This window comes from Ictalurus furcatus, chromosome 9, assembly GCF_023375685.1.
Source record: "Ictalurus furcatus strain D&B chromosome 9, Billie_1.0, whole genome shotgun sequence".
Lineage (NCBI taxonomy): Eukaryota > Metazoa > Chordata > Actinopteri > Siluriformes > Ictaluridae > Ictalurus > Ictalurus furcatus.
The window spans coordinates 19,605,599-19,630,170 of record NC_071263.1 but is presented as its reverse complement, the minus strand read 5'-3'; the positions used below and the strand labels follow the sequence as shown (position 1 = coordinate 19,630,170).

Genomic DNA, 24,572 nt, shown 5'->3' with positions numbered 1-24,572 from the left:
GTATAACACACACACACTAATATATATATATATATATATATATATATATATATATATATATATATATAGCGATCTTGAAAAGTGGGTTCATTATTATTCTGTGCTTCGACTCTGCAGCTCATGCTGCATAGAGTAGACCTTTTACAGTTTATAGCATGCATTGAACATTCAGCTGAACTAAATAGTTTTTATTTATATAAAAAAAGCAAAACGACAGTGGGGGTGACGCTGTGGGGGGCATGGGGGATCGCTGTATAGCCGAACAGAACACCTGTAACACCGACTATCAGTACTTGTAAACATATGATGTCTTTTTTGCAACTATCTTTGTAACTATCTGTCTCATATTAGCTCACCTTTTATCACCTCTCTCAATAAGGAAGCTGTACCTTTCGCTGCCTCCTTCAGTTTTTCTTAAACTTTCTGCCGTCTCTGTTTGTTTGGCATCGTGACTTTACTGACTATAACATACATATAATATAGCAAGGCTACTTGCATGTCTGGAAAGTTAACTATCTTGAGTAGCTAGTAGTAGCTGGTAAGTAGCTTACCAATACATTCCCTCTCAATCAATTTGAAAGCTACTGGCGATAAGCATATAAAATGCTGCTAATATTATGAAAAGGTTAGCAGAAGAGCTAGTGGTTTCAGTGTACCTGTGTGCCTGTTGATGTGAGACGCATCGAGATTGCATCATGTCAACAAGACTATCTGACTGCAGACTCGAGTCGGACAAATAAATAGGAAAATTCTCAGACTTTCTTGTGATTAATTTGCTACTGTTCTGTGCTCGCTCTCATGTTAATTTGAATTAAAATGCCTTTTACATAATATAATTGTTTTTTAATTAATGTTGAGGGGGCACTTTTAAATAATTTAGAAAATGGGTAGGGGCTCGAGCTCCCTGGACCCCCCCTTCAATCGCACACACCCATTCACACACTATGGACAATTTAGAGATGCCAATCAACATGTCTTTGGACTAGGGGAGAAAACCAGAGTACCCGGAGGAAACTCCAGAAGCACGGGGAGAACATGTAAACTCCACACACACAGGATGGAGGCGGAAATCAAACTCCCAACCCTGGAGGTGCGAGGCAAATGTGCTGATATCTGTGCCCACAACCCTCAACTGCTCAGATATATAAATGAAATAAATGTAAGTTGCTCTGGATAAGAGCGTCTGCCAAATGCTGTAGAATGTAAATTTGAAAATATACTTTCACTCGTATTTAAACAAATAAAGACAGGGTATTTGATGTTTTACTTAATCAACTGCATAGTTTTTTGAAGATAAACATTTACTTTGAAATTGATGCATGTAGCATGTTCAAAGAAAAGTTGGAACAGGGGAAATTTAGGACTAAATAGCAATGTGACAAGTTGAAATAAGAAGGTGATGTGAAACAGGTGAGGCAACCGTCTAATCATAGTATATAAGGCGCCTCCAAAAAAAACGCCTAGTCCTTCCTGAGCAAGGATGGGTCGAGGATCACCAATCTGACAACAGATGCGTCAGCGAATAAAACAGCACTTTGAGAACAACTTTCCCCAAAGACAAATCGGTAGGACTTTGGGCATTTCACCTTCTACACTGCACAATATAATTAAAAGATTCAAGGAATCCGGTCAAATCTTGGTGTGTTAAAGGGCAAGGCCAAAAACCACTTCTGAATGCGCCTGATTGCTGATCCTTTAAAAATCGTCATGATTCTGTAATGGATATTCTGACGTGGGCTCGGGAATACTTTGGTAAACCTTTGTAAGTCAACACCATTCGCTGCTGCACTCACAGATGCAAGTTAAGGCTTTACTATGCAAAGCAGAAGCCATACATCAACACTGTCCAGAAACAAAGTAGACTTCTCTGGGCTCAGTCTCATCTGAGATAGACAGTAGCACAGTGGAATCGTGTTTTATGGTCCAACAAGTCAACATTTCAAATAGTTTTTGGATAAAACAGCCGTTGTATTCTCCGGGCCAAAGAGGAAAAGGACCATCCAAGCTGTTATCAGCTTCAGGTCCAAAAGCCAGCGTCTGTCATGTTATGGTGTGTAAGTGCTCATGGCATGAGTAACTTGCACATCTGTGAGGGCACCATTAATGCAGAAAGATATGTACACATTTTAGAGCAACATATGCTGCCATCCAAAGCAGGACAACGCATAAGCAGACAGTGCGTAAGCGCGTAAGCAGACAGTGCGGGTGCTAGCATGGCCTGTCTGCAGTCCTGACATGTCTCCGATTGAGAATGTGTGGCCATTATGAAATGCAAAATAAGGCAACGAAGGCCCTGTACAGTTGCGCAGCTGAAGAAATGTATATTAGATGATTGGGGAAAAATTCCGCTTGCTAAACTTACCCAACTGGTGTCTTCAGTGCCCAAACGCTTAATAAGTGTTATTAAACGACTTTTTTATTTTAAAAATTAACTGTCCCAACTTTTTGGAGTGTGTTGCAGTAATCAGATTTGAAATAAGTGTGTATTTTCAAAAATAAATTAAATTCACAAAATAAAACATCAAATAATGTGTTAATAATGTGTTTTCGACATACTACAGGGTGAACTGAATTTTCAAATGACTCTTTTTGTATTTTCCATGTTGATCTAGGGTGATCTTGTTAAGTTTTAAGAACCAACCAGGACTTCTTCCACTGAGAGACTTTTTGTTTCAAGAAACTACAGTGCAATTAACCAGTTTGTTATCCAAGAAAATAAACAAAGTAATCATAAATACATTAATATTTATTAATAAAAGTATTTAAATAAACATGGAATTGACTGAGCATTTGCATTGAAAAATCTTTCTATCAAAATAATCCCTGCAGCATGGCTTCTTTTTATGGTAGCTAGTGTTTAACAAATCTGTGCCTTCATCTTGGAAATGTGGTCTTCATCTGTTCGAAAATGTTTGTCTGTAATGAAAATATTCTTTAGTTCTCCATGACCTACAGTGGCCCTTGCTAGGCTCAATAATTCATTTTGCTTCTAACAGTCTAACAAATGGTAAGTTTCTAATGCACATTTAATGATTGGCAGTAGCTCTACTATATTGTGAGATTTCAGCCTTGTGAATACCTGCTTTACTGTTATTAACACTTATTTGGTTCATATGCAACAAAAGCAAAATACACCAAATCCAAATGCTGCATTTAGAATGAACTCTACAGTTTCCGTTAGCTTTCTTGTTCATCAACTAATGAAGCAACAATACACACAGACCAAGTAACAACTGATCAGCCTTTCATGATAACCATTTCATTGCCATGTCACTCATGTCAAATGTCACTTTCTGCACAAACTGCACTGAACTGTTCAGTGTAAACTATTTTACTGTATTTATTAAGCAGCTGTGGATGAGACAGGTCATGTTATCTGCAGCAAAATAAGTCCCTTCTCTTCATGGTGGTTGCTTTGTATAGGGACTGCAAAAATGCAATGGGAGGTTATATTCTGATTTGATTATTATAAAATAATCAAAAGTTCCACCTGAGACCAGAAAACCTAAACACTCAGCAATGTGTATTTATTGAGGTTACTTGCCTTACGAAAGGCAACTGAATACTTGAACTCAATAGATATACTGTATGTCAAAAATCATCATCACTAAGTTTCACAGATGACTCTTGTTCAGTGAACTCTTGTGAGCTGTGAATCTCAGACACATTTAAGAACTCCATGTTTCTACCAAGTTCATCAAGTTCATCATTATCTGCACAGCTCTGATGCCTGTCTTCTTTGTTGAGCTGATGGTTTTCCAAACCCGGAGGTATTGCATCTCCTTTTTTATGATCTTGCTCCAGGTCCATTAGGTCCTTTTTATCTTCTTGTGTAACAGACTTAGCATTCTTTGAAATGCTGCCATTTACTGGTGTGGTATCTAATCTAGGAGCGACTCTGTCAGGTTCCCACGTGTCCTTATCCCTTAAAGGTTTAAAATAGAGAAGACTGGTATCATCGGTCATAAAATTTCCCAAGTCTTGCTGAAGACTTGAGTCCTTGTGTCTGTGCCATAAAGAACTGTCTCTTTCCTTGAGCTCAAGAACAGTAACAGCAGAAGAAGGGGGCTTTTGCAAATCATTCTGCAACGCTTCCAGAAGGTGGCGCATTTTGTTCTTATAATAAATATGGAGAGAAAACGTTTTGGGTTAGATTTATTAGAACTACAGTACAAACTACTAGTTGAAATGTGTATTACAACTAGCATATTATTTTATTTAAAAAAAAAAAAGCACAAAATAGGAACAAAGCTAATTAAACTTGCCATACTGTATATCTGTTAAAAGTAAAGTACTGTCAATTATGCTCAAGTAACTAGGTGTTTCAATAATACTCACTTCAGCTAATCGATGTTTATTCATCTCAATGTGACGCTCAAACACCCGCTCCAGTACTCTGTAAGCAAATACCACTGTTCATAACAGGGAAAAGTTACTTGCAACCAAAAGATCAGAAAACTGTAACCAACCTGTCAGAATAGATGCCCCGTAGTATAATTTCATTTGTTACATCAGCAATAAACTCCAGGTACATTAATTCTTCCTCTCTAAAGAAAAGCACAAGGGCAAACTTTGACTTTTTAACTTTGAATCTTACTATAATAATAGAAAAACAGATTACATTCTGTGCTCAAAATGTTCCATGTTAGATACAATCTATTATAAACTCACTATCAACGCTAGTATTATTCGAATGAAACAATTAACCTACAAGCTTTCCACAGAGGCAGCACAATGCTATATTAATGCCTTAAAATGTCTAAAGATAAATGAGATTATGCTTACTCTGCTGTTACTTTTCTCATAATTGGGGACCTCATTCCCTCTGGTGATACCCTACAAAACAAATCACTGTATTTTTATGTCATGTATACATAACAGCCTCACAATGCTTTATAAAACAGTATGGTCCAAGCATGTAACTGTACATGCTTCTCACCTTAAGGAGCTAAGAAAAAAATCACTGGCTCTGAATTTATTTTTGGTGCCATAATGTCCAAATACATTTGACTCTTCATCAGACCATTCATTGTCAACACTGCATGGCTGTGGGGAAAAATAAGGCAATTTCAGCCATGTATAATAAGGACTTATAAATAATATAATAATAAAATATGAAGCAATATTGGGATGGTATATCAGAACACTTCAGCAAACATACCTGGGGTGAGTCCTGTTCTGTTGAAAATCTTCGCTTGCTGCAGAGAAAAAGAACATGGCTACATCAAGCACTAGGGTACATTTCTGCATTATTTTGTGAATTATCACACTATGTATCAGCAACATGGTTGTATGCTTCTATGACTGAGTGGATGTCCCAATGAGAGTTTTCCCTTCTGGGAAAACTGTTCGTCAAGTTCAACACATAGCAAAGTCGCCACCTTGTGACCATGACCACATGTGGGTAGCCTATAAAAGTTCCCAGCTACATCACTCTCATCAACACACTCTATTTGATGGTGCAGATAAATAAATAACAAGAAAAAAGTATTACAGTACTATATATTTTGAACACACTTCCTCAACTTCTTGACAAGATGAGAATGGGAATGAAGACCCTTTAAAGACTATCTACATCATGGTCAGGAAATGATGACTTTAGGACTCAGCAAGGAAAAGAGTAAACGGGGACGCCACTATCTCTGAAGGAAACCACCCAGGCAGTTCAGAAAAAAAACAAACCCGTACAAGTTACACTACATGCATGATTGTAAATATTAGGAGCATGATTCAAGAAATTGAATAACAACAAAAGCATAAAATCACAAACAAACCAGAAATTAACAAAGCATCTGGGAAATGCACTAACATTTACAAGGTAGGTTATTGTACTGACTGTAAAATTATACCTTCTTTGATGAGTGTCTGGTTGATTATATTTAGAGGGTGTCTTTTCTTCAGGTCCTTTCCTACTTGCAGGAGTGTAATACCGATAGGTAGACAGAGTGGACTTCTGTGGGCAGTCTGTTTTCAGAGTTCTGGGGGTGAAAGGCTTTTCTTCTTTGAAACAGTGGGCATGTTTAAAAAGAATGTCACCACTGTAGGTTTTCTGTATAGGGTCTTGAAAACTTTTAAACTTCTCCTGACTTGAAGATGTGGCACATGAAAGAGTAAAGGGGTGACTCTGAGAATTTGGGCTTCTGTAACTTAATTCTGAAGATGGCTGGCAGTTCTGAGACCATGCGGCCATTTGGGAAGGATACACAATTTGCTTAGAATGGAATGAAGTACTGAACCTTGGGGAGGACATGACAGAGCCACCGGAGTTAAAACAGGCACTCTCAGCACCTCGAGCAGAGGGTCTGGCCTGCACAGGAAAGAGGAAGTCGTTTTTTTCATTCTAAACTCAATGTTCACATAAAATAGAATATTTTCACTCACAATGAAAACACAATGGAAACCTGTGGAAATCATCTTACATTTGTGGGTGAGCGAGAGGTAATATTTTCCAACCTGAGGCTCCTCTGTGAAAGAGACCTTACTGATTGTGTTCTCTCAGAGACATCTTTTTTTATCTGTTCACTGCGCTTTTGGTCAATATCTGTACGCATAAGCAAAGAGAGAAGGTGATCATGAATTGTATTTATATATACACTACACATTAGTGCATAATGCCTTAGTAGAGGTAAGTAAGACATTATACTTACATTTGACATTACAGCGCATACTTTTGGGTACTGAACAGTCTACTGCAGCTGAATATGGGGAAAAGAAAGACAGAAAATATTAAAGAAGCAACGTGTTTACAGCTGTCATTGTGTTAATAGTATTAGTAGTAGTATTAATAATTAGAATACTGATAATAATATATGCTCTATGACTTACCTTTTGCGGAGTGCAGCTTTTTGTAGTGAGAGATCATGTGATCTTCAATAATGCGTCGATTAGTCAGCTTGCCAGTCGAACCAGGGCAGAGTGCTGGAAAAGCACCAGAGTTTGGGTTACCTCACATAAATATACCTTAATCTAACTCATTCATTCAAACGATGAAAAGGGCACATCATTTTAAGCCAATTATATCCGCTGATACGCCGTTTTGAAGAAATATCCAGATCAGGAAAAGGAAATTTCCAGAACGGGAACAGATTTAGTGCTGTAACTTATAACAATATCAATGATATTGTATATTTTTTCTGTCATACTGGAAAGATAATTAACCCCTTTAATGCAGATATTGGAGAGGCGACTAAACAAATAATAATAATAATAATAATAATAATAATAATAATAAAAACAGCATGAATATTTAATCGTTTAATTGTTTTAACTGAGATAATACTAGCTAACCTCAACATTAATAAAGCAACATAAACAATACACAAAACGGTCAGCAGAACACAATCTCATTAGTAGAGGATAAGTGCAGTCTCTATAACTGCAGATACTGTACTATTTTGGTAGCTAGCTCATTTGCTAGTACAGCAGTGAATATTACCTCGCTTTCCTTCCATGCTTGTAAACACAGCCAAGTATCCCATGCTCAGAATACAACAGAACTGTCGCTGTAAACAGCTACTTCTACAAACATATACATTATAATGTTATCAACAGAATCATCCAGAAATGATCTTTTAAGTCTAACGGTAGACTTAAAAGCAGTACATCTTTCGAACTAGCTAGCTAAGTAGCATACATTTACAAAGCTTCTTGGTCGCCATGATGGTTGCTAAGAGTACGTCATTACGTATTACAGAAGCACGCAGCGGTCTCGCGCTCATGAATAATCCACGAGTGGATCCCCAAACAAGGCGTTAAAGCCTAGTAGAAATAATTAGATATATATGGGCTTTGCACATATTCGCAATATACATACTGGAATAAAGTTGTTTTGACGTTGGACGGTCGATATTCGCAGATATGCGGAAATTAATGGACCGTCTCTAAAGTTACATACGACATTGTTATACATGTTTCTAACTTCAATAGCATTTGAAGGGAATGACTTACAATCATATAACCAACTGTAAAGTGTTCATCTACGTGTCAGCTATAATACACACCTTTTAGATTTTTGATATTTAATAAAATAAACTATTAAATCATAAATAAAAATTGCCATGTATTTTACTACTGCATGGGGTCATACACAAAATGTACCATAATTTAAAGCTCAATAGCATTTGAAGGGAATGCCTTACAGTCACATATACATACATATCTATCTATCTATCTATCTATATCTACATACACATATAAATTATGGTATCCAACGTCAAACTAACTTTATTCCAGTACTTAAATCGTGTAAATTGTAAATAGCACATTTAGTTTTATACAGGGGTTTATATCTATACAGGGGTGCACTTGGACTGAATATTTTATGTGCAGAATGGCACATGGTTATTACATCTTTCTGTAGGCTACTGTTTTATCATTATTAATAGATGCTGCGCCTTAAGAAGGGCAAAGCGCAATTTCATGCATTATTAAGTGGGATTGTAGGGGTCACTAGGTGGTTCCTACCAGCATGCAGCACAAATCTAAAAAAAAATAAATAAATCATACATACCCTTTGTATTCTGAAAGAAAGAAAGAAAGAAAGACCACTTTAATATTACAATACAGATCTATGCTATATCAAATAGGGGGATAATTGTAATTATTACATGCATTATCGCTTAGTGCACTAACCCAAAGTAGACAGGCCTATTGAAAATCTAATTCATATGTTTTTGCAATGTGAAGAAGCATAATAATAGTAGGCCTACAACCTAATTTTGTCCTACATGATCCTATCTCGAAAACAGACTATGGGATAATATAATTTTGTATTCTGATTGAAATGTAATCAAAATTTCGTATATGCAATGTCCTGCATGCTGCACGCTACTGTACCAGTTAGTAGGCTATATGTTATATCAAATTGGTGGAGTACTATTTTAAATAGGCTTCTGTTTAGTTCAGTGATTGGGCTATTTTAATGTAGCCTGAGCCAGTAGTCTAGACAAGATAAATGAAGTGTCTAGCCTGTAAGTTAGCACGATTGCTGTGTACTATTCTGACACCCTATTTAGTATGGTAGTATGAGATTTTGGGCGCAGCTGATGTCTCATCCCCCCACGTGTCTACGGGAATAGACGCTCCTTCTGACGGGGAAATTGTCCACGCCGATTTCATCCACTCAGGAACCAGTAAGTCAAAAGTGTCTGAAGCGTACAATGGGTCTGTTTTTCTTTATTTAACTCTATTCTCTATTGTGCATTATATTGCATTAGCTCTTTTATCGATTAAGGGTTTCACCAGTGGGGATTTGAAACATAGTGGCTGAATGATGAGATGCAGTAAGGTGCAGCACAAAGGCTTTCTCTCCACAGATAACCACAGCCTTGGCCCATCTGATTTATCTAATTGATTTAGTTTATTATGAGAAAAAGCTACGTGGGTGTGATATTAAATGAAATAAAATGACCACAGAACCATTATACAGAGGCGTGCACGGGCACGATGCGCGCTCCCGTGCCACCAGAATTACTACAACCTCAGACAATACATTAAAACGATCAGAAGGCTAGCACACAAGGAGCCAGCTGACCCGGTCTTAACACATTTCCGCCTTGTGCAAAGATTTTTTTTCCTTCCAATGTAGTCCAACAGCTAGTTAACACCATAACTCAAAATCTCTTTTGGTCGGCTGACGAAAAATCACGATGAAATTTCCAGTTGAGAATCCAAGGAAACAAGTGAACTGGAATCCCAAGCAAGGTGGGTGTTTATCCAGATTTATTTAGCCATGAATAACCTGACTTTATGATTTTCGTCTTTTTTTTTTATTGTCTCATGTATGTCAGGGTCTAGTAAAATTAAACGCAGTTTAGTTATTTATTACTGTAGATCATTTTCTATCATTTTATTTTATAAAATATTTACCCTTATACAGTTGGTCCATGCAAATTCAATTACTCATTTTACTGCTAAATTATAGATTATAATGCAAAATTATTGTATGAGTTTTAACATTTAAACATTTGAGTTGTTATTCTTGAGCTTGAGTATTGATACATCTATGGGTGGATGCCCTGAAGAAACGTTATGCCCATGTGGTCAGTGGTAGCTTACTAAAAGCACTTTATAGTTTATAGTTTATAGTTTATTATAGTGTGTCTTTATTATAAAATATAAAATTATATATTATAAAATGTTAAAATAATAGAATGAAGATTTTGTAAGTGTAGAAGTGTCATATTTACTCTCGAGATATCATAATAGCAAAATATCATAGCAGTGAACTGCATAGAAAAATAGGGAAGTGCTTTTGCTGTCCACGATAGAAGGAATTGTAGTATTCCTTCTTTGGTGAATTTTACAAAAGCTGAACATTTCAGTTATTAACATAATATATGAAGTAATTATTATGAACTGTTCATGAAAATATCTTGGACATCTAATTTGTGTTTTGTTTATGATAGTTGTACATGAATGCTCAGAATGTTATCTAAGCATGTAAGTAATTGTTAATTGGGTTCATTATACACATAGTCTTTATAGGACATGGATAAAGGGTCCCTCCCAATCCTCTGATAAAAAGGATTAATATGGCACTTAATGCAGGTGTAGCTTTCTTCACCCAGACTTCCTGTAGCATTCTTGAGTCGATCAACATCATATATTGATTATTAGATGATACTATAACGCAAATACAATCTGCATAGTAAAAAGTATTAACATTAATTAACATTAGTTAAAATGAATCAGTATTATGTTAGATCATCATGTTAGAGTCATGTAAAGAAGTGCATAAATAAAATCTATGTTTTTAAATATATATTCTTATATTTAAGCCATGACATACATTGACAGATTTATAGGGTTATTAAAGTTTATTAAGTAGATTTCACTACACAGTTAAAACAGAGTAAAATGGAATGTAAAACAAAATACAGATTGTTAGGAAATTGTATGGGCTATCCTTGTTGAAATTATTAAATTATTAAAAAACATTAGAAAATGTTTATATACACTATTAGTATTAGATTATATATTATTTATCAGTATTAAGATTTGTGTCATAGAAATGTGTCATGCTGGTCACTGGGTCAAAGCATGGTGGGAATATGCTTTGCTAACAGTATATGCTCAGCATTACATCAGTGGTATGCTCAGACTCCACCCTCTTGTGCACCACAGAGGGAAGCATTTCCCATAGGGTGGGCAAGGGGGCTTGTCGATATGCATCTAATAAGCATCTTAAAATCTATGTCTCCTTTTCTTTGTCCCCAACCCTGCCCTCTTCTTTTAAATTCTGTAATAGCCTGCAGTATAATGAAAATAACAGTGATTTAATATATCTTGAAACACATGGTCTAACCTCACATTGTATCAACATTAATTTCCACTATCCTAAAAAAGGCAACCCTGTTAATCAATATGAATCTGTTTCCTGAGCACTGATGGATGCTTAAACAAGCAACATTTCACAGAAGATATATTGAAGCAACACATCAGTTGTGCGGCATGTTACTCAAAACTTTAATTATAGATCTCCAAGAGGTGGTGTATATTTGTGTGTTTCTTTGCAAAGCTCTGATGAAGTGTAGCGAGACAATAGTTTCAGACAATAGTTAAGAATATAGTAGTAAAGATATTTAAAGACTTTGCCCCATTTTGCTTATGTATCTGAAATTAATGTCTTTAATAAACATATTTTTATATACCTGGTATTTCCAGTTGTTCCTTAAGCTGAATCATCAGCTGACTAATTCCTGCTCTTTGTCTGCCATTCCCTCTTTTTAGTGGTGGTTCAGACAAACATGGCCATTCCAAAGAAGCCACAGCCAGGTGTGGCACAGTCCTCCCTGGTCCAGGCCAGTGTAGCTGCCATGCAGAACCCCATGGGATGTGAGGCAATGGCAAATGAACACTGTCCCCTGCCACGGCTATCCATCTCCTCACGCTCAGCGAGCATAGTGGCCAGCATGGATGCCGTAGCCGATGGCTCGGCCCTGCATTCTGTGATGAAGTGGAAGACGGTGCTGGCTGTGTTCGTGGTGGTAGTGCTCTACCTGGTGGGAGGTGGATTAGTGTTTCAGGCACTAGAGCAGCCCTTTGAGAGTGACCAGAAAAATACCATCACACAGGAGAAAGCTCTGTTCCTCCAGGGGAACCCGTGTGTGTCCGCTGCCGAGCTGGAAGCTTTAATCAAGGTAAGAGCATTTGAATGACAAAGTGAATAACCTGACTTGAATCCAATTGAACCACGTTTAAAGACAATATGTTTAGAAGAATGGGCCAAAATCCCACCTGAATACTGCAGCCGATTAATTTCTTCATACAGGAAGCGTCTTGAAGATGTCATTACAAAGACTTCTCCAATAAGTATTAAATAAATTTCAGTTAGCTTGTTCAATACGTTTTTCCTGTGTCATTCCACTTTATTACACATAACTTTATTTTTTGGACTTTAATGTTGTGAATTCTTTATATTTCCAGATTTCTTGAGTTAATACTGATGTCTGGTGAAGATTTCATGTTAATCGCCTCATTGGAAATATATTTACTGAAACAAAATGTTGACGTGTCCAATACTTATTTCCCCCACTGTATGTAATATTAGATAATTTTCCTTAATGATCCAATTTGTCAGCATTTGTCAATCATACTCATGCACTCACTATAGAGGCTCCCATAGTTTTTGCATTGGTGTGTGCAGACTTCTTAGCAGAGGAACATACGATCCTTTTTCTCTGTCCCTTTCAGTCATCCCATGCTCTTTCATTCCTGAAAGTGTGTTCCCTAATCCCACACATATATTATCAGGCCATTGTCCATATTTATGGTCTGCTGAGATAACTCTCCTTCTGAACATCCTTAGACACAGCAAGAGTGCACTTACCTGATTCATCACAGGATATTTCAATAGCATTAATCATTTCAAATCATATTAAAATCCCTCATTACTGTTCCACAACGTCACACACAGCCTGTGACCCGGTTTAAAAAAAAAAGCCTTTATGTTTTTGTCAGCAACAGCAAGAGTGGATGTTAAGTATCTAAATGTTAATGAAAGAAGCCCACAGAGGTGCCTGAAAAATAAGATTGATGATTTTCCGGCATGTGCAAGCTAAATCTCCTGAATTTGATGCCTTGTCACATTTGTCATGGTGTGTTCTTCCCATCCTGGTGTGTCAGGCCAGCTGGAGCTATGCAGTGCTGTGATTCTGCTCAATGGATGCAGTTAAAAAAAGAAAAAAAAACTTTTTAAAGGGGCTGAGCAGTACTGACTCAGAATGCCCTGTATATCCACTGTCATGATGTCATCCTGCCAGAATGTTGGTTTTTTTTTTTGTAGTTTTAAAAAAAAAAACCTGGGTAGAGAGATGACTCAGAGAAGACAAAGCAGTCTTAATTACATGCTGTATTAGATGCCTCTAGTTCTGGGCTACTTTAAACTCTTTGCCTTACTGTAGTAACAAGTAACAACATATTAATTAACATCCCCCTCGCTGTTTATTATTGGCTGAAGCCTTTATTTGATTGATTGCTCTTGCCAATTTTACTCGGCTTAATTACAGTACAATCATAAAATACAAGCAGTGTTAGTATCAGTGTGTAGAATAGCATACTGTATTAAGTAAGGAATAAAACACAATGGGGAATGCTGTTATAGAAAATTAAACAATGATAACATGGTGTGATGTGTCCCAACATGAAGATTATTTTCCAAAAATGTGTCCTAAAAACAACACATTATACTTTTCATTCATTTATAGTTATGCATAACAAGTTCCCCGTGCATCGGGGGTTTATTCCGGGTACTTCGGTTTCCTCCCCCAGTCCAAAGACATGCATTGTAGGCTGAATGACATTTCCAAATTGTCTGTGGTGTGTGAATGTGTGTGTGCTTGTGCCCTGCGATGGGTTGGCACACCGTTCAGGATGTCCTCTGCCTTGTGCCTCGAGTTCCCTGGGCCATGTATTCTCCAACCTCACCAGGCATTATAGGAGAAGGTTAAACAATAAAGACAATTTTTCACAGCCTTCTTTACTCATATTTATCAAGGGTGCCAATATTAGTGGAGGGCACTGTATAAACCTTTGTTCACTCAGCCAGGTAATAAGACAAAAAATGCAGCTTGTCATGTTACCAATAAACCACAAAGTTCTATGTCCTGCATACTTTCCTGTGTCAGAAAACCATAGGTTACTGTCCGTAACCCCTGTTCTCTGAAACATCGAGTGGAGAGATCCACCTAAGGGAAGGGCATCTGTACCTGACACATCCAATTGCACCAAGTCTGGCTATGACCGACAGGAGCGCGTGTCCAATGCCAGGTAAGGGCACACCCCTTACCTGAGTGCATAAATGACCTGCACATGCTCCTCTTCCTCAGTGAGCAAATTCGTTTCTCGTGTGGCAAGCGGGGCAAGCTTAGTGGATCTCTGCACTCGATGTTTCAGAGAACTGGGGTTACAGACAGTAACCTATTGTTCTCTTTCATCATCTCGTGTTCGAGATCCACCTATGGGAGAAATGGACAACTCTCCGGTTGCCCAAATACAGTCACAGTGAGGCCCTGTAAGCCAAGGGATGTTCACCTTGAAAGGTGGTGCTTGACGCATCCCATAAAGACGTGCCTGGTAACACCATGCACAAGGGTGATAGTGGTACACTGGCAGAACCTGGAGGACATGCTGGTGACATGAATAAGTGAAGCCTGACAGCCCAAGCTTCAAGATGGAGAAGAGGGCTCAAGGGAAGAAGGCTACGACAATCCCACTCCTAGGACAGAGTGAGCTACCGGGGTCCTAGTGACATCGAGCTGGTAGTATCTGGCAAATGTATGTGGAGAGACCCAGCTTGCAGCAGAACAGATGTCTTGCAATGAGCCTCCCCAAAACAGAGCCCACGAGGTGGCCATGCCCCTAGTAGGGTGTGCTCTGAGGCCCTCTGGAGGCTGTACTCCCTTCAATTCATATGCCAAAGTGATAGCTTCCACAAGCCAATGGGATAGCCGTTGCTTAGAAATGGGGTTACCCTTGTGCACGGGACGGGAACAAGTTTCTTGGGACAAGAAATTAAGAGCTGGTAACTCCTCCTGAGAAAGCTAATCCTATCCATATAGGCCTGAAGGACATGCACAGGACATAGAGCATTCAACCTCTGATCCTCTGCAGAGGAGAAGGGAGTATGATGAATTGCAGAAAGCTAAATCACCTCACAGGTGAATGCTGGGAAGGATTTAGGCATAAAAGTCAGGTTGGGCCTAAGAAACAACTTATCTCCATTAAGAGAGAATGCACCATGGAGAGGTCCCACTCCCAAACAGGTCTTCTAGTTACTGGAAGAAGTTAGGGATGAGTGCCCTTCATGAGCCAGCGAACGAGGGGGTGTTGACCCACTGTTGTACCATTGAACCTAACACGGCATGCAGCATTAACTGCTAGGTAAACCTTGAAGTGGAAAAGGATTTGCGACCAACCATAAGGTCTTGCAAAAAAAATAAAATGTCCAAAACCGAAAATGATACGATATCAGGCGGCACCCATCACATCACTCCTTGAACTCTTCCCCTAGCACTCTGCATGGTAATGACTACACATGGAGAGAGCACCGTTGTGTTCAGGTTTGCCTTCTCACGGGTCAAGCCCTGAGGGCCACCTGGTCTGGGTGGGGGTGATAGATTTGTCCGTTCACCTGAGACAGGAGATCTGTGCTTAATGGGAGGGGCCACGGCTGGGCATACAGGAGGGGAATTATCTCCACCAGCTATGGCGCCTTGAGCCACCTGGGTGCCACCAGAATGAGGGTCAGGCTCTGAACTCTCACCCTGGCTATGGTGGGGACATGGGTCACACATAACGACAGAACGTGCTGCCTGCACCACACTAAAAGCCTGTGGTCTAGAGCATGAAGCTTGGGGGAGCGCATCTCTCCTTGTCAATTGATGTGTGCTACAGCCATGGTATTGTTGCAGCATACCAGCACATGATGGAGGTGGGGCAGAAAATGTTTCAGAGCCTTCCATACTGTAATGAGCTCCAAATAGTCTAAGTGGGTTGAGCGGAGTTCGTTTGCCCACATGCCATTCACTGTTCTGTCCTCCTGGGTGGCTCCGCACCCCGTCAAGGGTGCAACATGACCGCCCCGAGGGGAGTGACAGGAGCGTAAAACCCTGCGTTACTCCAGTTGCGCAGGGCTGCTGAGCATGAGTGTGTCACTGCGATGGAGCGGCCGAGATCACGTAAAGGGCTGAGGTGGAGTGATAAAACCTATTTCATGAATGTCCTCATTTTCAGAAGGCGCAGAGGCAAAACTCGAATGAAGCTGATGACATAAGGCCCTGTAGTCTGAGACATGTGTGATATTGCAACCTTGCACCCTCCCTGAACTGTGAGAAGCAATTCATTAGGGAGAGAATGCGCTTTCGCAATAGACACACGTGCATGGTTATTGAAATCTGCTCCAAACCCAGGAATATAACATTTTCAGAGGGAGTGAAATTGCTTTTGCTCTCATTCACTCTGAAAGTGAGTTATGTGATGTGTCACATGTGCACATGATGAGTGTCTTGCACTACTTTCTCTCTGGAATCGGCTATGGTAAGCCAATCATCTATATATAAGTTAGCATCCTGAGACCCGTCATTCTCAGCGGGGCTAAACCTGCATTCACACACAGACAAAACACTCTCAGTCTCAATGGGAGACCGAAAGGAAGAACTGTGAATATGTAATGTATACCTTGGTAGGCAAAACGAAGGAATTTCCTGTGCAGGGGATAAATGCTGGAAAAAAGCCTCTTTCACATCAACTGACATGAACCATTCATTATTAAACGAGAAAGAGTGCTTTGTGTCAGCATTCTGAAAGCGTATTTCCTCAAGTGTTCAACACTCTGAGATCCTGAATAGGGCAGAGTGAGCCGTCCATTTTTGGAACCAGGAAATAGCGGGAGTAAAATCCCTTATGACGTAGGTGTGGGGAAACCACTCGAACCACCCCCTTCTGGAGGAGGGAGGAGATTTCGTCTTTGATAATGTGAGCGGAGCTGTCCTCTGTAGGAGAAGAGAGAACTCCACTGAAACGTGTGGGTTTCTTCGCAAACTGGAGTCTGTACCCCTTAGTTACAATTCGAATCACCCACTCGGGGGCCGACACACACTTCCAAGCTGTTATGTGACTCGCAAGTGTTGGCACCTGAGCCAAAGAATCACTCAGAAATGCGTATGCACCCGGTTCGTCCATTTGTGATACAATGGCGCCATCTAGAGGACAGCTTGGGGGCGACATGTGGGGCTTCCGGGGGAGGTCGTCTCTTGGAAACGAATTCATTTGATTTCATTAATTTGAACTGATAAAAAGCCGGATGGCCCCTCTCCTCTTTAGTCCTCTCTAGTTTAGAGGATGCGGTGTCTATGGTTTCCTAAAAGAATTTCAAATTTTTATTCGTCTGACCAGAGAACAGTTTTCCACTTTGCCTCAGTTCATTTTAAATGAGCTTTGGCCCAGAGAAGACTGCAGCATTTCTGGATCACGTTCACATATGGCTTCTTCTTTGCATGATAGAACATTAATCAGCATTTGTGGTTGGCACAGTGAACTGTGTTCACAGACAATGAGTTCTGGAGGTGTTTCTGAGTCCATGAAGTGATTTCCATTACAGAATCATGCCTGTTTTGATTGGGTTTACTGTTGGTTTTATTGTTTCACAGTAGAATGATGACAGACCTGAGTGCCCTTAAGGTAATTGTTTGATGTAATAAATATAAAATGGCCAAACATGACAGACTTGGTATATATGTAACAAATTAGATGTTTCTTTTCTACATTAGTTAGTTGCATCCATTAATGTTGTCTTAAAATATCTGTGCATTTTGTCGTCTTAAGCATTCAATAGATGCAGTCACTGCTGGGGTTAGTCCTATCGGAGACACGTCCTATAACTCCAGCCATTGGGACCTCGGCAGTGCCTTTTTCTTTGCTGGGACCGTCATCACAACCATAGGTAACACTTTGTTACTTTCATTAAATGTTTACTTATGATGGAAAACTCACAATTTGTACCACTATGTGCTCCTTCTCTTCTTTTACTCTGCTATTTTAAGAGTCTGTCCTAATTTGATTTATCTGAGTCATTAATGAAAAAGAAAATGTAACCGAGAGCATGTCAATTTGCTTCTGCCAAACTCTGTTAAATCATTTCATACATAAAGTTATGTGGAATTGTCCTTGGAATTGAATCCTAATTGGAAAATAACAGTGTCCCTGTTATCTATCCATGCAGATAATGAAAACAACAAATAAGTTCATATTGAATGCTCCAGAATTACCTGTATGTCAGCAGCTTTAGGATACAATAATAACTGTCTTATTACAGTATATTATACAGTAAAAGAAGCACTTTGGAAACTTTAATTCAGTTTGGAGTAATTGATTCAATTTGCTCGACCACCAGAATGTATGAAGTATGAAGTATTTTATGGACATCATATGTTAATGTAATAAATGAACAGAACTGAAAATATATATATATATATTTTTAAATGTTATTGTTGTTTTTTTTTTGGATGTTTCATTGCTGTTTATTTTCCAATGGCTGAAAATGTACACTACAGGTCAAAAGTTTAGACACACTCATTCTTTATTTTTATTTTTATTTTTGACATTTTATAATAATAATAAAGTCATCAAAACTCTGGAGTAACACAAATGGAACTATGGGAATTATGTTGTGATAAAAAAATCCAAAATAAATAAAAATAATTTAGTATTTTAGCATCTTCAAAGTAGACGCCCTTTTTGCCTAGAATTCCCAGAAATTTATTCTTGGCATTTTCTCAACCGATTTCTTGAGGAACCCCCCTGAGATGCTTTTTAAACATTATTAAAGGAGTTCCCCGTCATGTCACGGAGGTAAGGATGGATGCAGATGCAGAATATAAGTACAAACGTTTTAATATAGGTGCAAACAAAACATAAAATAAGACTTACAAGAACCAGGACTTGGATAACGTGAGACAGATGGGAAAACCAAAACAACGCAGGATAAATAGTGCTGTGCGGAACTTGACTATTTGTAGATATTTGTAATGAGATAAACGTGAATCATGTGAACCAGACATGTGACTAGGTGCAGTGGCTGATGGAAATCATAGTTTTTACCTTTTCCCATTATTTACATAACGCTCCCACCTATGCTTGACACTTACTGGCTGCTTTTCAGAATATTTTGCTGTAAGTCATCCATTTATACAATATTTTTTTTGTAAATAAAATGTTACTTTTCTAATGAAAGAAATGAATGCGTTGCCACAATTATATAATTGTCTACAACAGTGGTTTTCAAAGCGGGGGCCGGGGCCCCCTTGGGGGCTGCCAGGGGGTGCCCGGCGGGCCTCAACTATTTGGTGTGCCCATCCCTCCCACAATTATGTTTTCTCTTTCTCAGTCTCAGACAACCACACACACACACAATGTAATGTAAAGATGTAAGATGTAACTATTAATAAAAAAAGGGGGATATATTCAGAAGTCTGTATTATTAATGTGTTTTAAAGACATCTTGCAAAAGGGGGGCCTCGGTCAAATGTTAATGCCATTTGGGGGGCCTTGCCCTGGAAAAGTTTGGGAACTCCTGGTCTACAACACAGATTTCAAACATTTAATCATATACATTCAGATCAAAAGATTTTTGAGATCATGAGAAACATTTCAGCCAAGTGTCTCCAAACTTTTGACTGGTAGTGTAGCTGTGCTTCCATGATCATGTCTTGCATTCTTTTCTCTTCAGCAATCTGTAATTACTGCCATGGTATAACCTAACAATTTTCCTTCTTATGACGTCATTATCTTAAAATAGTAGATCTGTAGCTGACATTGCTTATTAGAAGACAATATTAAAATAACCACTTGTTTTGCTTCGGCACTTATGTATGTAGGCTATGGGAACATTGCTCCCAGCACTGAGGGTGGCAAAATTTTCTGCATCCTGTATGCCATATTTGGAATTCCTCTGTTTGGGTTCCTACTGGCTGGCATTGGGGATCAACTAGGGACCATGTTTGTTAAGAGCATTTTAAAGGTGGAAGGAATTTTCCGGGTAAGCTTTATTATTATTATTATTATTATTATTATTATTATTATTATTATTGTTGTATTATGTATTGCTGTTGTTGGATTCACAGTATCTTCAGTGTGATATGACTTTTCTTCTAATTTAATATACAGTAATACTATAATGCTATGGATTTTGTATATATTTTTTTCTTAGCTATATTTGGCCTGTTTCTGTTTTCAGCAGAGACATAGGCAGATTAGTCAGACTAAAATCCGTGTCACCTCCACCATTCTCTTCATCCTGGCCGGGTGCATTGTCTTCGTCACCATCCCAGCTGTCATCTTCAAACATACTGAAGGCTGGACTACCCTTGAGGCCATCTACTTTGTCATCATTACTCTCACAACTGTTGGTATTGGGGATTATGTAGCAGGTAGAGTTGACTTTTTTGTCTAGTTTTATTGGTATTATACATCAGGGGTGTACAGCCCCAGTTCTGAAAAAGTTGGGACAGTATGTAAAAGGCTAATAAAAACAAAGAGGAGTGATTTGTAAATTTACTTTGAATTTAAACAAAAAAATGTATAAAGACAGTGTATTTGATGTTTTACCTAATCAACTGCATAGTTTTTTGAAGATAAACGTTTATTTTGAAATTGATGCATGTAACACATTCCAAAAAAGTTGGGAAGTGGCAATTTAGGACTCATAGCGATGTGACAAGTTGAAATAAGAGGGTGATGTGAAACAGGTGGGGCAATCATGTAACCATAGTATATAAATAGCTGCCAAAAAAGACCTAGTCCTTCAAGAGCAAGGATGGATCGAGGCTCGGCAATCTGCCAACAGATGTGTCAGTGAATAATCCAACACTTTGAGAACATGTGATGAACTAACCATGGAGACTGTGTTAGGATCCATGTACAGGAAGATTGTTGAAACACACAAACAATCAAAATTGGCAGGCAAAGAGATATAATCAAGGTGCAGGCAGATAAAGTCAGTAAACCAAGAGAGTCCAACCAGGCAAACAAAACAATGGGTAATCCAAAGAATTGATAAATACACAAAACAGGCATTGTTCATAAAATGAAGCATAGACGGCAGGCAATGGAAAATGGCTTGGTAATGCAGATAAACTAACAACACTTTGCAATGGTGAAATGGAAATGACATGATTATATAGGGTAGCAAACAGGAAGTGAGGGTGAGGGCTACCTCTAGTGGGTAGATGAATGCGGGGCAGTCTCATTCAGTACAGAACAACATTCCCCAAAGACAAATCGGTAAGATTTTGGGCATTTCACCTTCTATAGTGCACAATATAATTACTAGATTAAAGGAATCTGGTCAAATCTCGGTGCGTAAAGGGTAAGAACGAAAACCACTTCTAAATGCGCATGATCTCTGATCCCTCAGCTGTCAGTGTCTTAAAAATCGTCATGAATCTGTAATGGATATCCTGACATGGGCTCAGGAATACTTTGGTAAACCTTTCTCAGTCAACACCATTCACCGCTGCATCCACAGATGCAAGTTAAGACTTTACTATGCAAAGCAAAAGACATACATCAAGACTGTCCAGAAGTAAGTGCTGCAGACTTCTCTAGGCCCGGTCTCATCTGAGATGGACAGTAGCACAGTGGAATCATGTTTTGTTGTCTGACAAGTCGAAATTTCAAATAGTTTTTGGACAAAACAGCCGTCGTGTTCTCTGGGTCAAAGAGGAAAAGGACCATCCAAGCTGTTATCAGCGTCAGGTCCAAAAGCCAGCATCCATGTCATGGTATGGGGGTGTGTCAGTGCCCATGGCATGGGTAACTTGCACATCTGTGAGGACATCATTAATACAGAAAGATATGTACACATTTAGGAGCAACATATGCTGCCATCCAAAGCAGGATAACGCCAAACACATTCTGCCCGGATTACAACCGCATGGTTACGTAAGCAGAGAGTGCGGGTGCTAGCATGGCCTGCCTGCAGTCCTGACCTGTCTCTGATTGAGAATGTGTGGTGCATTATGAAGCTCAAAATAAGGCAACGAAGGCCCCGTACAGTTGCTCAGCTGAAGAATGGATGAATGGGGAAAATTCCGCTTGCTAAACTTAACCAACCGGTGTCTTCAGTGCCCAAACACTTAATTGCTAATTATTTATTAATTATTAAATAACTACACAGAATCACATTGAAAGCACATAGCTAATTCTTAGCTGTGTTAGGTATTAAAATTTGGCTGTTTGTTTTCAGGTGGGGACAGAGTGATTGAATATAAGAGCTGGTATAAGCCACTAGTTTGGTTCTGGATCTTAGTGGGTTTGGCGTATTTTGCAGCAGTTCTCAGCATGATAGGAGACTGGTTAAGAGTCCTTTCCAAGAAGACTAAAGAGGAGGTATGATATGAGGAGCACTGCATTATTTTCCTTCTCATTTATGGAATTATCATACAGTCTTTCCTGAGAATAATGGATCAGTTATTTAGTAATAACAATTGTTTTTTCATTAATTATTTAAATCCAAAATACATAATGATTAGAAAACATTCTGCTGAATAATGATATACAGTAGTAGATTGGTAACTTTTAGTGGTTTTAATGGATAGTGAATAAAATGTTCATAACCAGGGTAATGATTGTCTGTCTATTAGTAGAAAGATGAAGCAACTGGACTTGTGTTATAAACCTTGGAAATGTTTTGCCATTCAGTAGAACCCCAGAGGATGAGAATCATTAAGATATTGTTTTTGGTCCTGCATATTTGGATGACCAGAATGACTGATTGTTTGTATGTCAGGTCGGGGAGTTTAAGGCCCATGCGGCTGAATGGAAGGCAAACGTGCGTGCTGAGCTGCGGGAAACCCGGAGGCGCCTCAGCGTAGAGCTCCATGACAAGCTGCAACGTGCTGCCACAATTCGCAGTATGGAACGCCGACGCCTGGGTTTGGAGCAGCGCGCACAATCTCTTGACATGCTCTCTCCAGACAAAAGAGCCATTTTCTCTAGCTTTGACAGGGGTCGCTTCACCACATCCTCACAAGAGAGCATTGAAATAAAGCTGAGCAATCTCCGAATGAAGGCAGAGCAATACAACAAGCACACAGCCTCAGAGGAAAACATCTTCAACCGCTTTGGCTCTCTGAGCAAGCTGGCCAAGCGCAACAGAAACAAAGACATGCCGCCAAATATTGCGGAGGATGCAATGCGACTCAGCAGCAACAGCAGCAACAACACGCTGGCTGAGGAGAGACAGGAGGCTCATGAAGAGGAGGAGCAGGAGGAGGAGGTGACAGAGAAAGAGAACAACACCATGCTCACCGATCTGTCACAATACACTGAACAGCATGAGCAGCTGAATGGTTTTGTGCCTGCACAAGCCAAAGAGAGAGAGACAGAGAAAATGTTGGTAGAGAGAGAGAATCAGCCATAGGCAAACCAATTGAAATGGGCGACAAGCGATTCATGAATGCCACAGAATGTGCCTTTCTGTTTTATACACAATGGCTCAACTCATGAAGATGAATCTTAGTCAATGTCTCTTATTCTCAAACAAGTTTTACATCTTGGTTGCCAAAAACGTGAGTTATCAGGGGTCATACAGTTGTCAGTGAAATCTTATCAACTATGAAGCATGCTGTTTTTTGTTTTGTTTTTTGTTATTACAATTTCAGAATTATTTACTGCTATTTACAATGCCAGAGACTGTGATATAGCAACATTTATCTGTGTTTCAAAGAGGGGCTGTGACCATGGCTTTCCAGGAGCCATTTACATGAAGAGAAACTGCTGCTGTAGCACTCAGTTGCTTTGTGTTCAGTTGAATCTGAGATGTAAGTTTACAGAGAGCATGTCACAGACTTTAATACACGTTTGGCTTTAAGCTGATTTCAGAAATATAAAATTGCAAACTGGTTCAATAACACCTTGACTTAAAATTCTGAAGAGTGAAACTTTTGATATAAACAATTTGATGTTTCTTGTTGACTATTTGCCAATATGCTAACAATAAACAAGATTACAGATGAAGATATAGAATTAATATCTGTGAACGAATGATCCATGTCTGTCAGAATGTTCAAGCGCTAACATGATGTGTTATATTTAAATGCAAAATTAGTTAGCATGAAACATCCACCCACCTGTTTGACTCAAGTACCTGTTCGACTAAAGAATCTTCTACATTTCTATTTTGATCTACAGCATTTGGTGGGTACCCTTATCCAGAGCTGTTTACACAAATATTCTGTCCATTTAGGACAGAATCAGCATTGTTTAAATTAGCCTATAAAATTAGCTTTACCATGTTAGAAACATTATCATATGTGACTAGCTCAAAATGTGTGAAACAAATTTTTATCTTTTTGCAGTCATTTTCAGAACATCATTTACTCAGGTTTATTTCAGAACAATCAGCATATAATCGGTGTTGCCAACTTCAGTGTGTATGGAGCCCAACATATTAAAATTCATCTGTGGGCTTTCCACTGTCCTTAGCTGTTGAATCATTTAACCATCCTTATACCTGATACAGGCCTCATTATATGAATATAGACTATTGCATCCCTGAAACTGAATAACAGCTT

The 24,572-nt window shown here is 38.9% G+C and overlaps 2 protein-coding genes across 2 annotated transcripts; one reads left to right on the top strand and one right to left on the bottom strand.

Annotated features, from left to right (window-relative positions):
* Window positions 1-3,501: 3,501 nt before the first annotated feature.
* On the bottom strand, window positions 3,502-8,474 carry spata7 (spermatogenesis associated 7). The gene is made up of 12 exons (XM_053633497.1): window positions 7,634-8,474; window positions 7,436-7,518; window positions 6,826-6,918; window positions 6,648-6,695; window positions 6,420-6,541; window positions 5,850-6,307; window positions 5,162-5,198; window positions 4,940-5,046; window positions 4,786-4,836; window positions 4,470-4,547; window positions 4,339-4,396; window positions 3,502-4,116 (listed from the first exon to the last, which is right to left on the bottom strand). Exons 2-12 carry the CDS (start codon window positions 7,476-7,478, stop codon window positions 3,592-3,594), a joined length of 1,620 nt encoding a protein of 539 aa, XP_053489472.1. The 5' UTR covers window positions 7,479-7,518; window positions 7,634-8,474; the 3' UTR covers window positions 3,502-3,591.
* A 3,228-nt stretch (window positions 8,475-11,702) lies between these two features.
* kcnk10b (potassium channel, subfamily K, member 10b) lies at window positions 11,703-24,146 on the top strand. Its single transcript, XM_053633498.1, has 6 exons — window positions 11,703-12,140; window positions 17,824-17,941; window positions 19,875-20,035; window positions 20,234-20,426; window positions 22,244-22,386; window positions 22,787-24,146. The coding sequence occupies exons 1-6, from the start codon at window positions 11,748-11,750 to the stop codon at window positions 23,417-23,419; spliced, it is 1,641 nt and encodes a 546-aa protein (XP_053489473.1). The 5' UTR covers window positions 11,703-11,747; the 3' UTR covers window positions 23,420-24,146.
* Window positions 24,147-24,572: the final 426 nt, after the last annotated feature.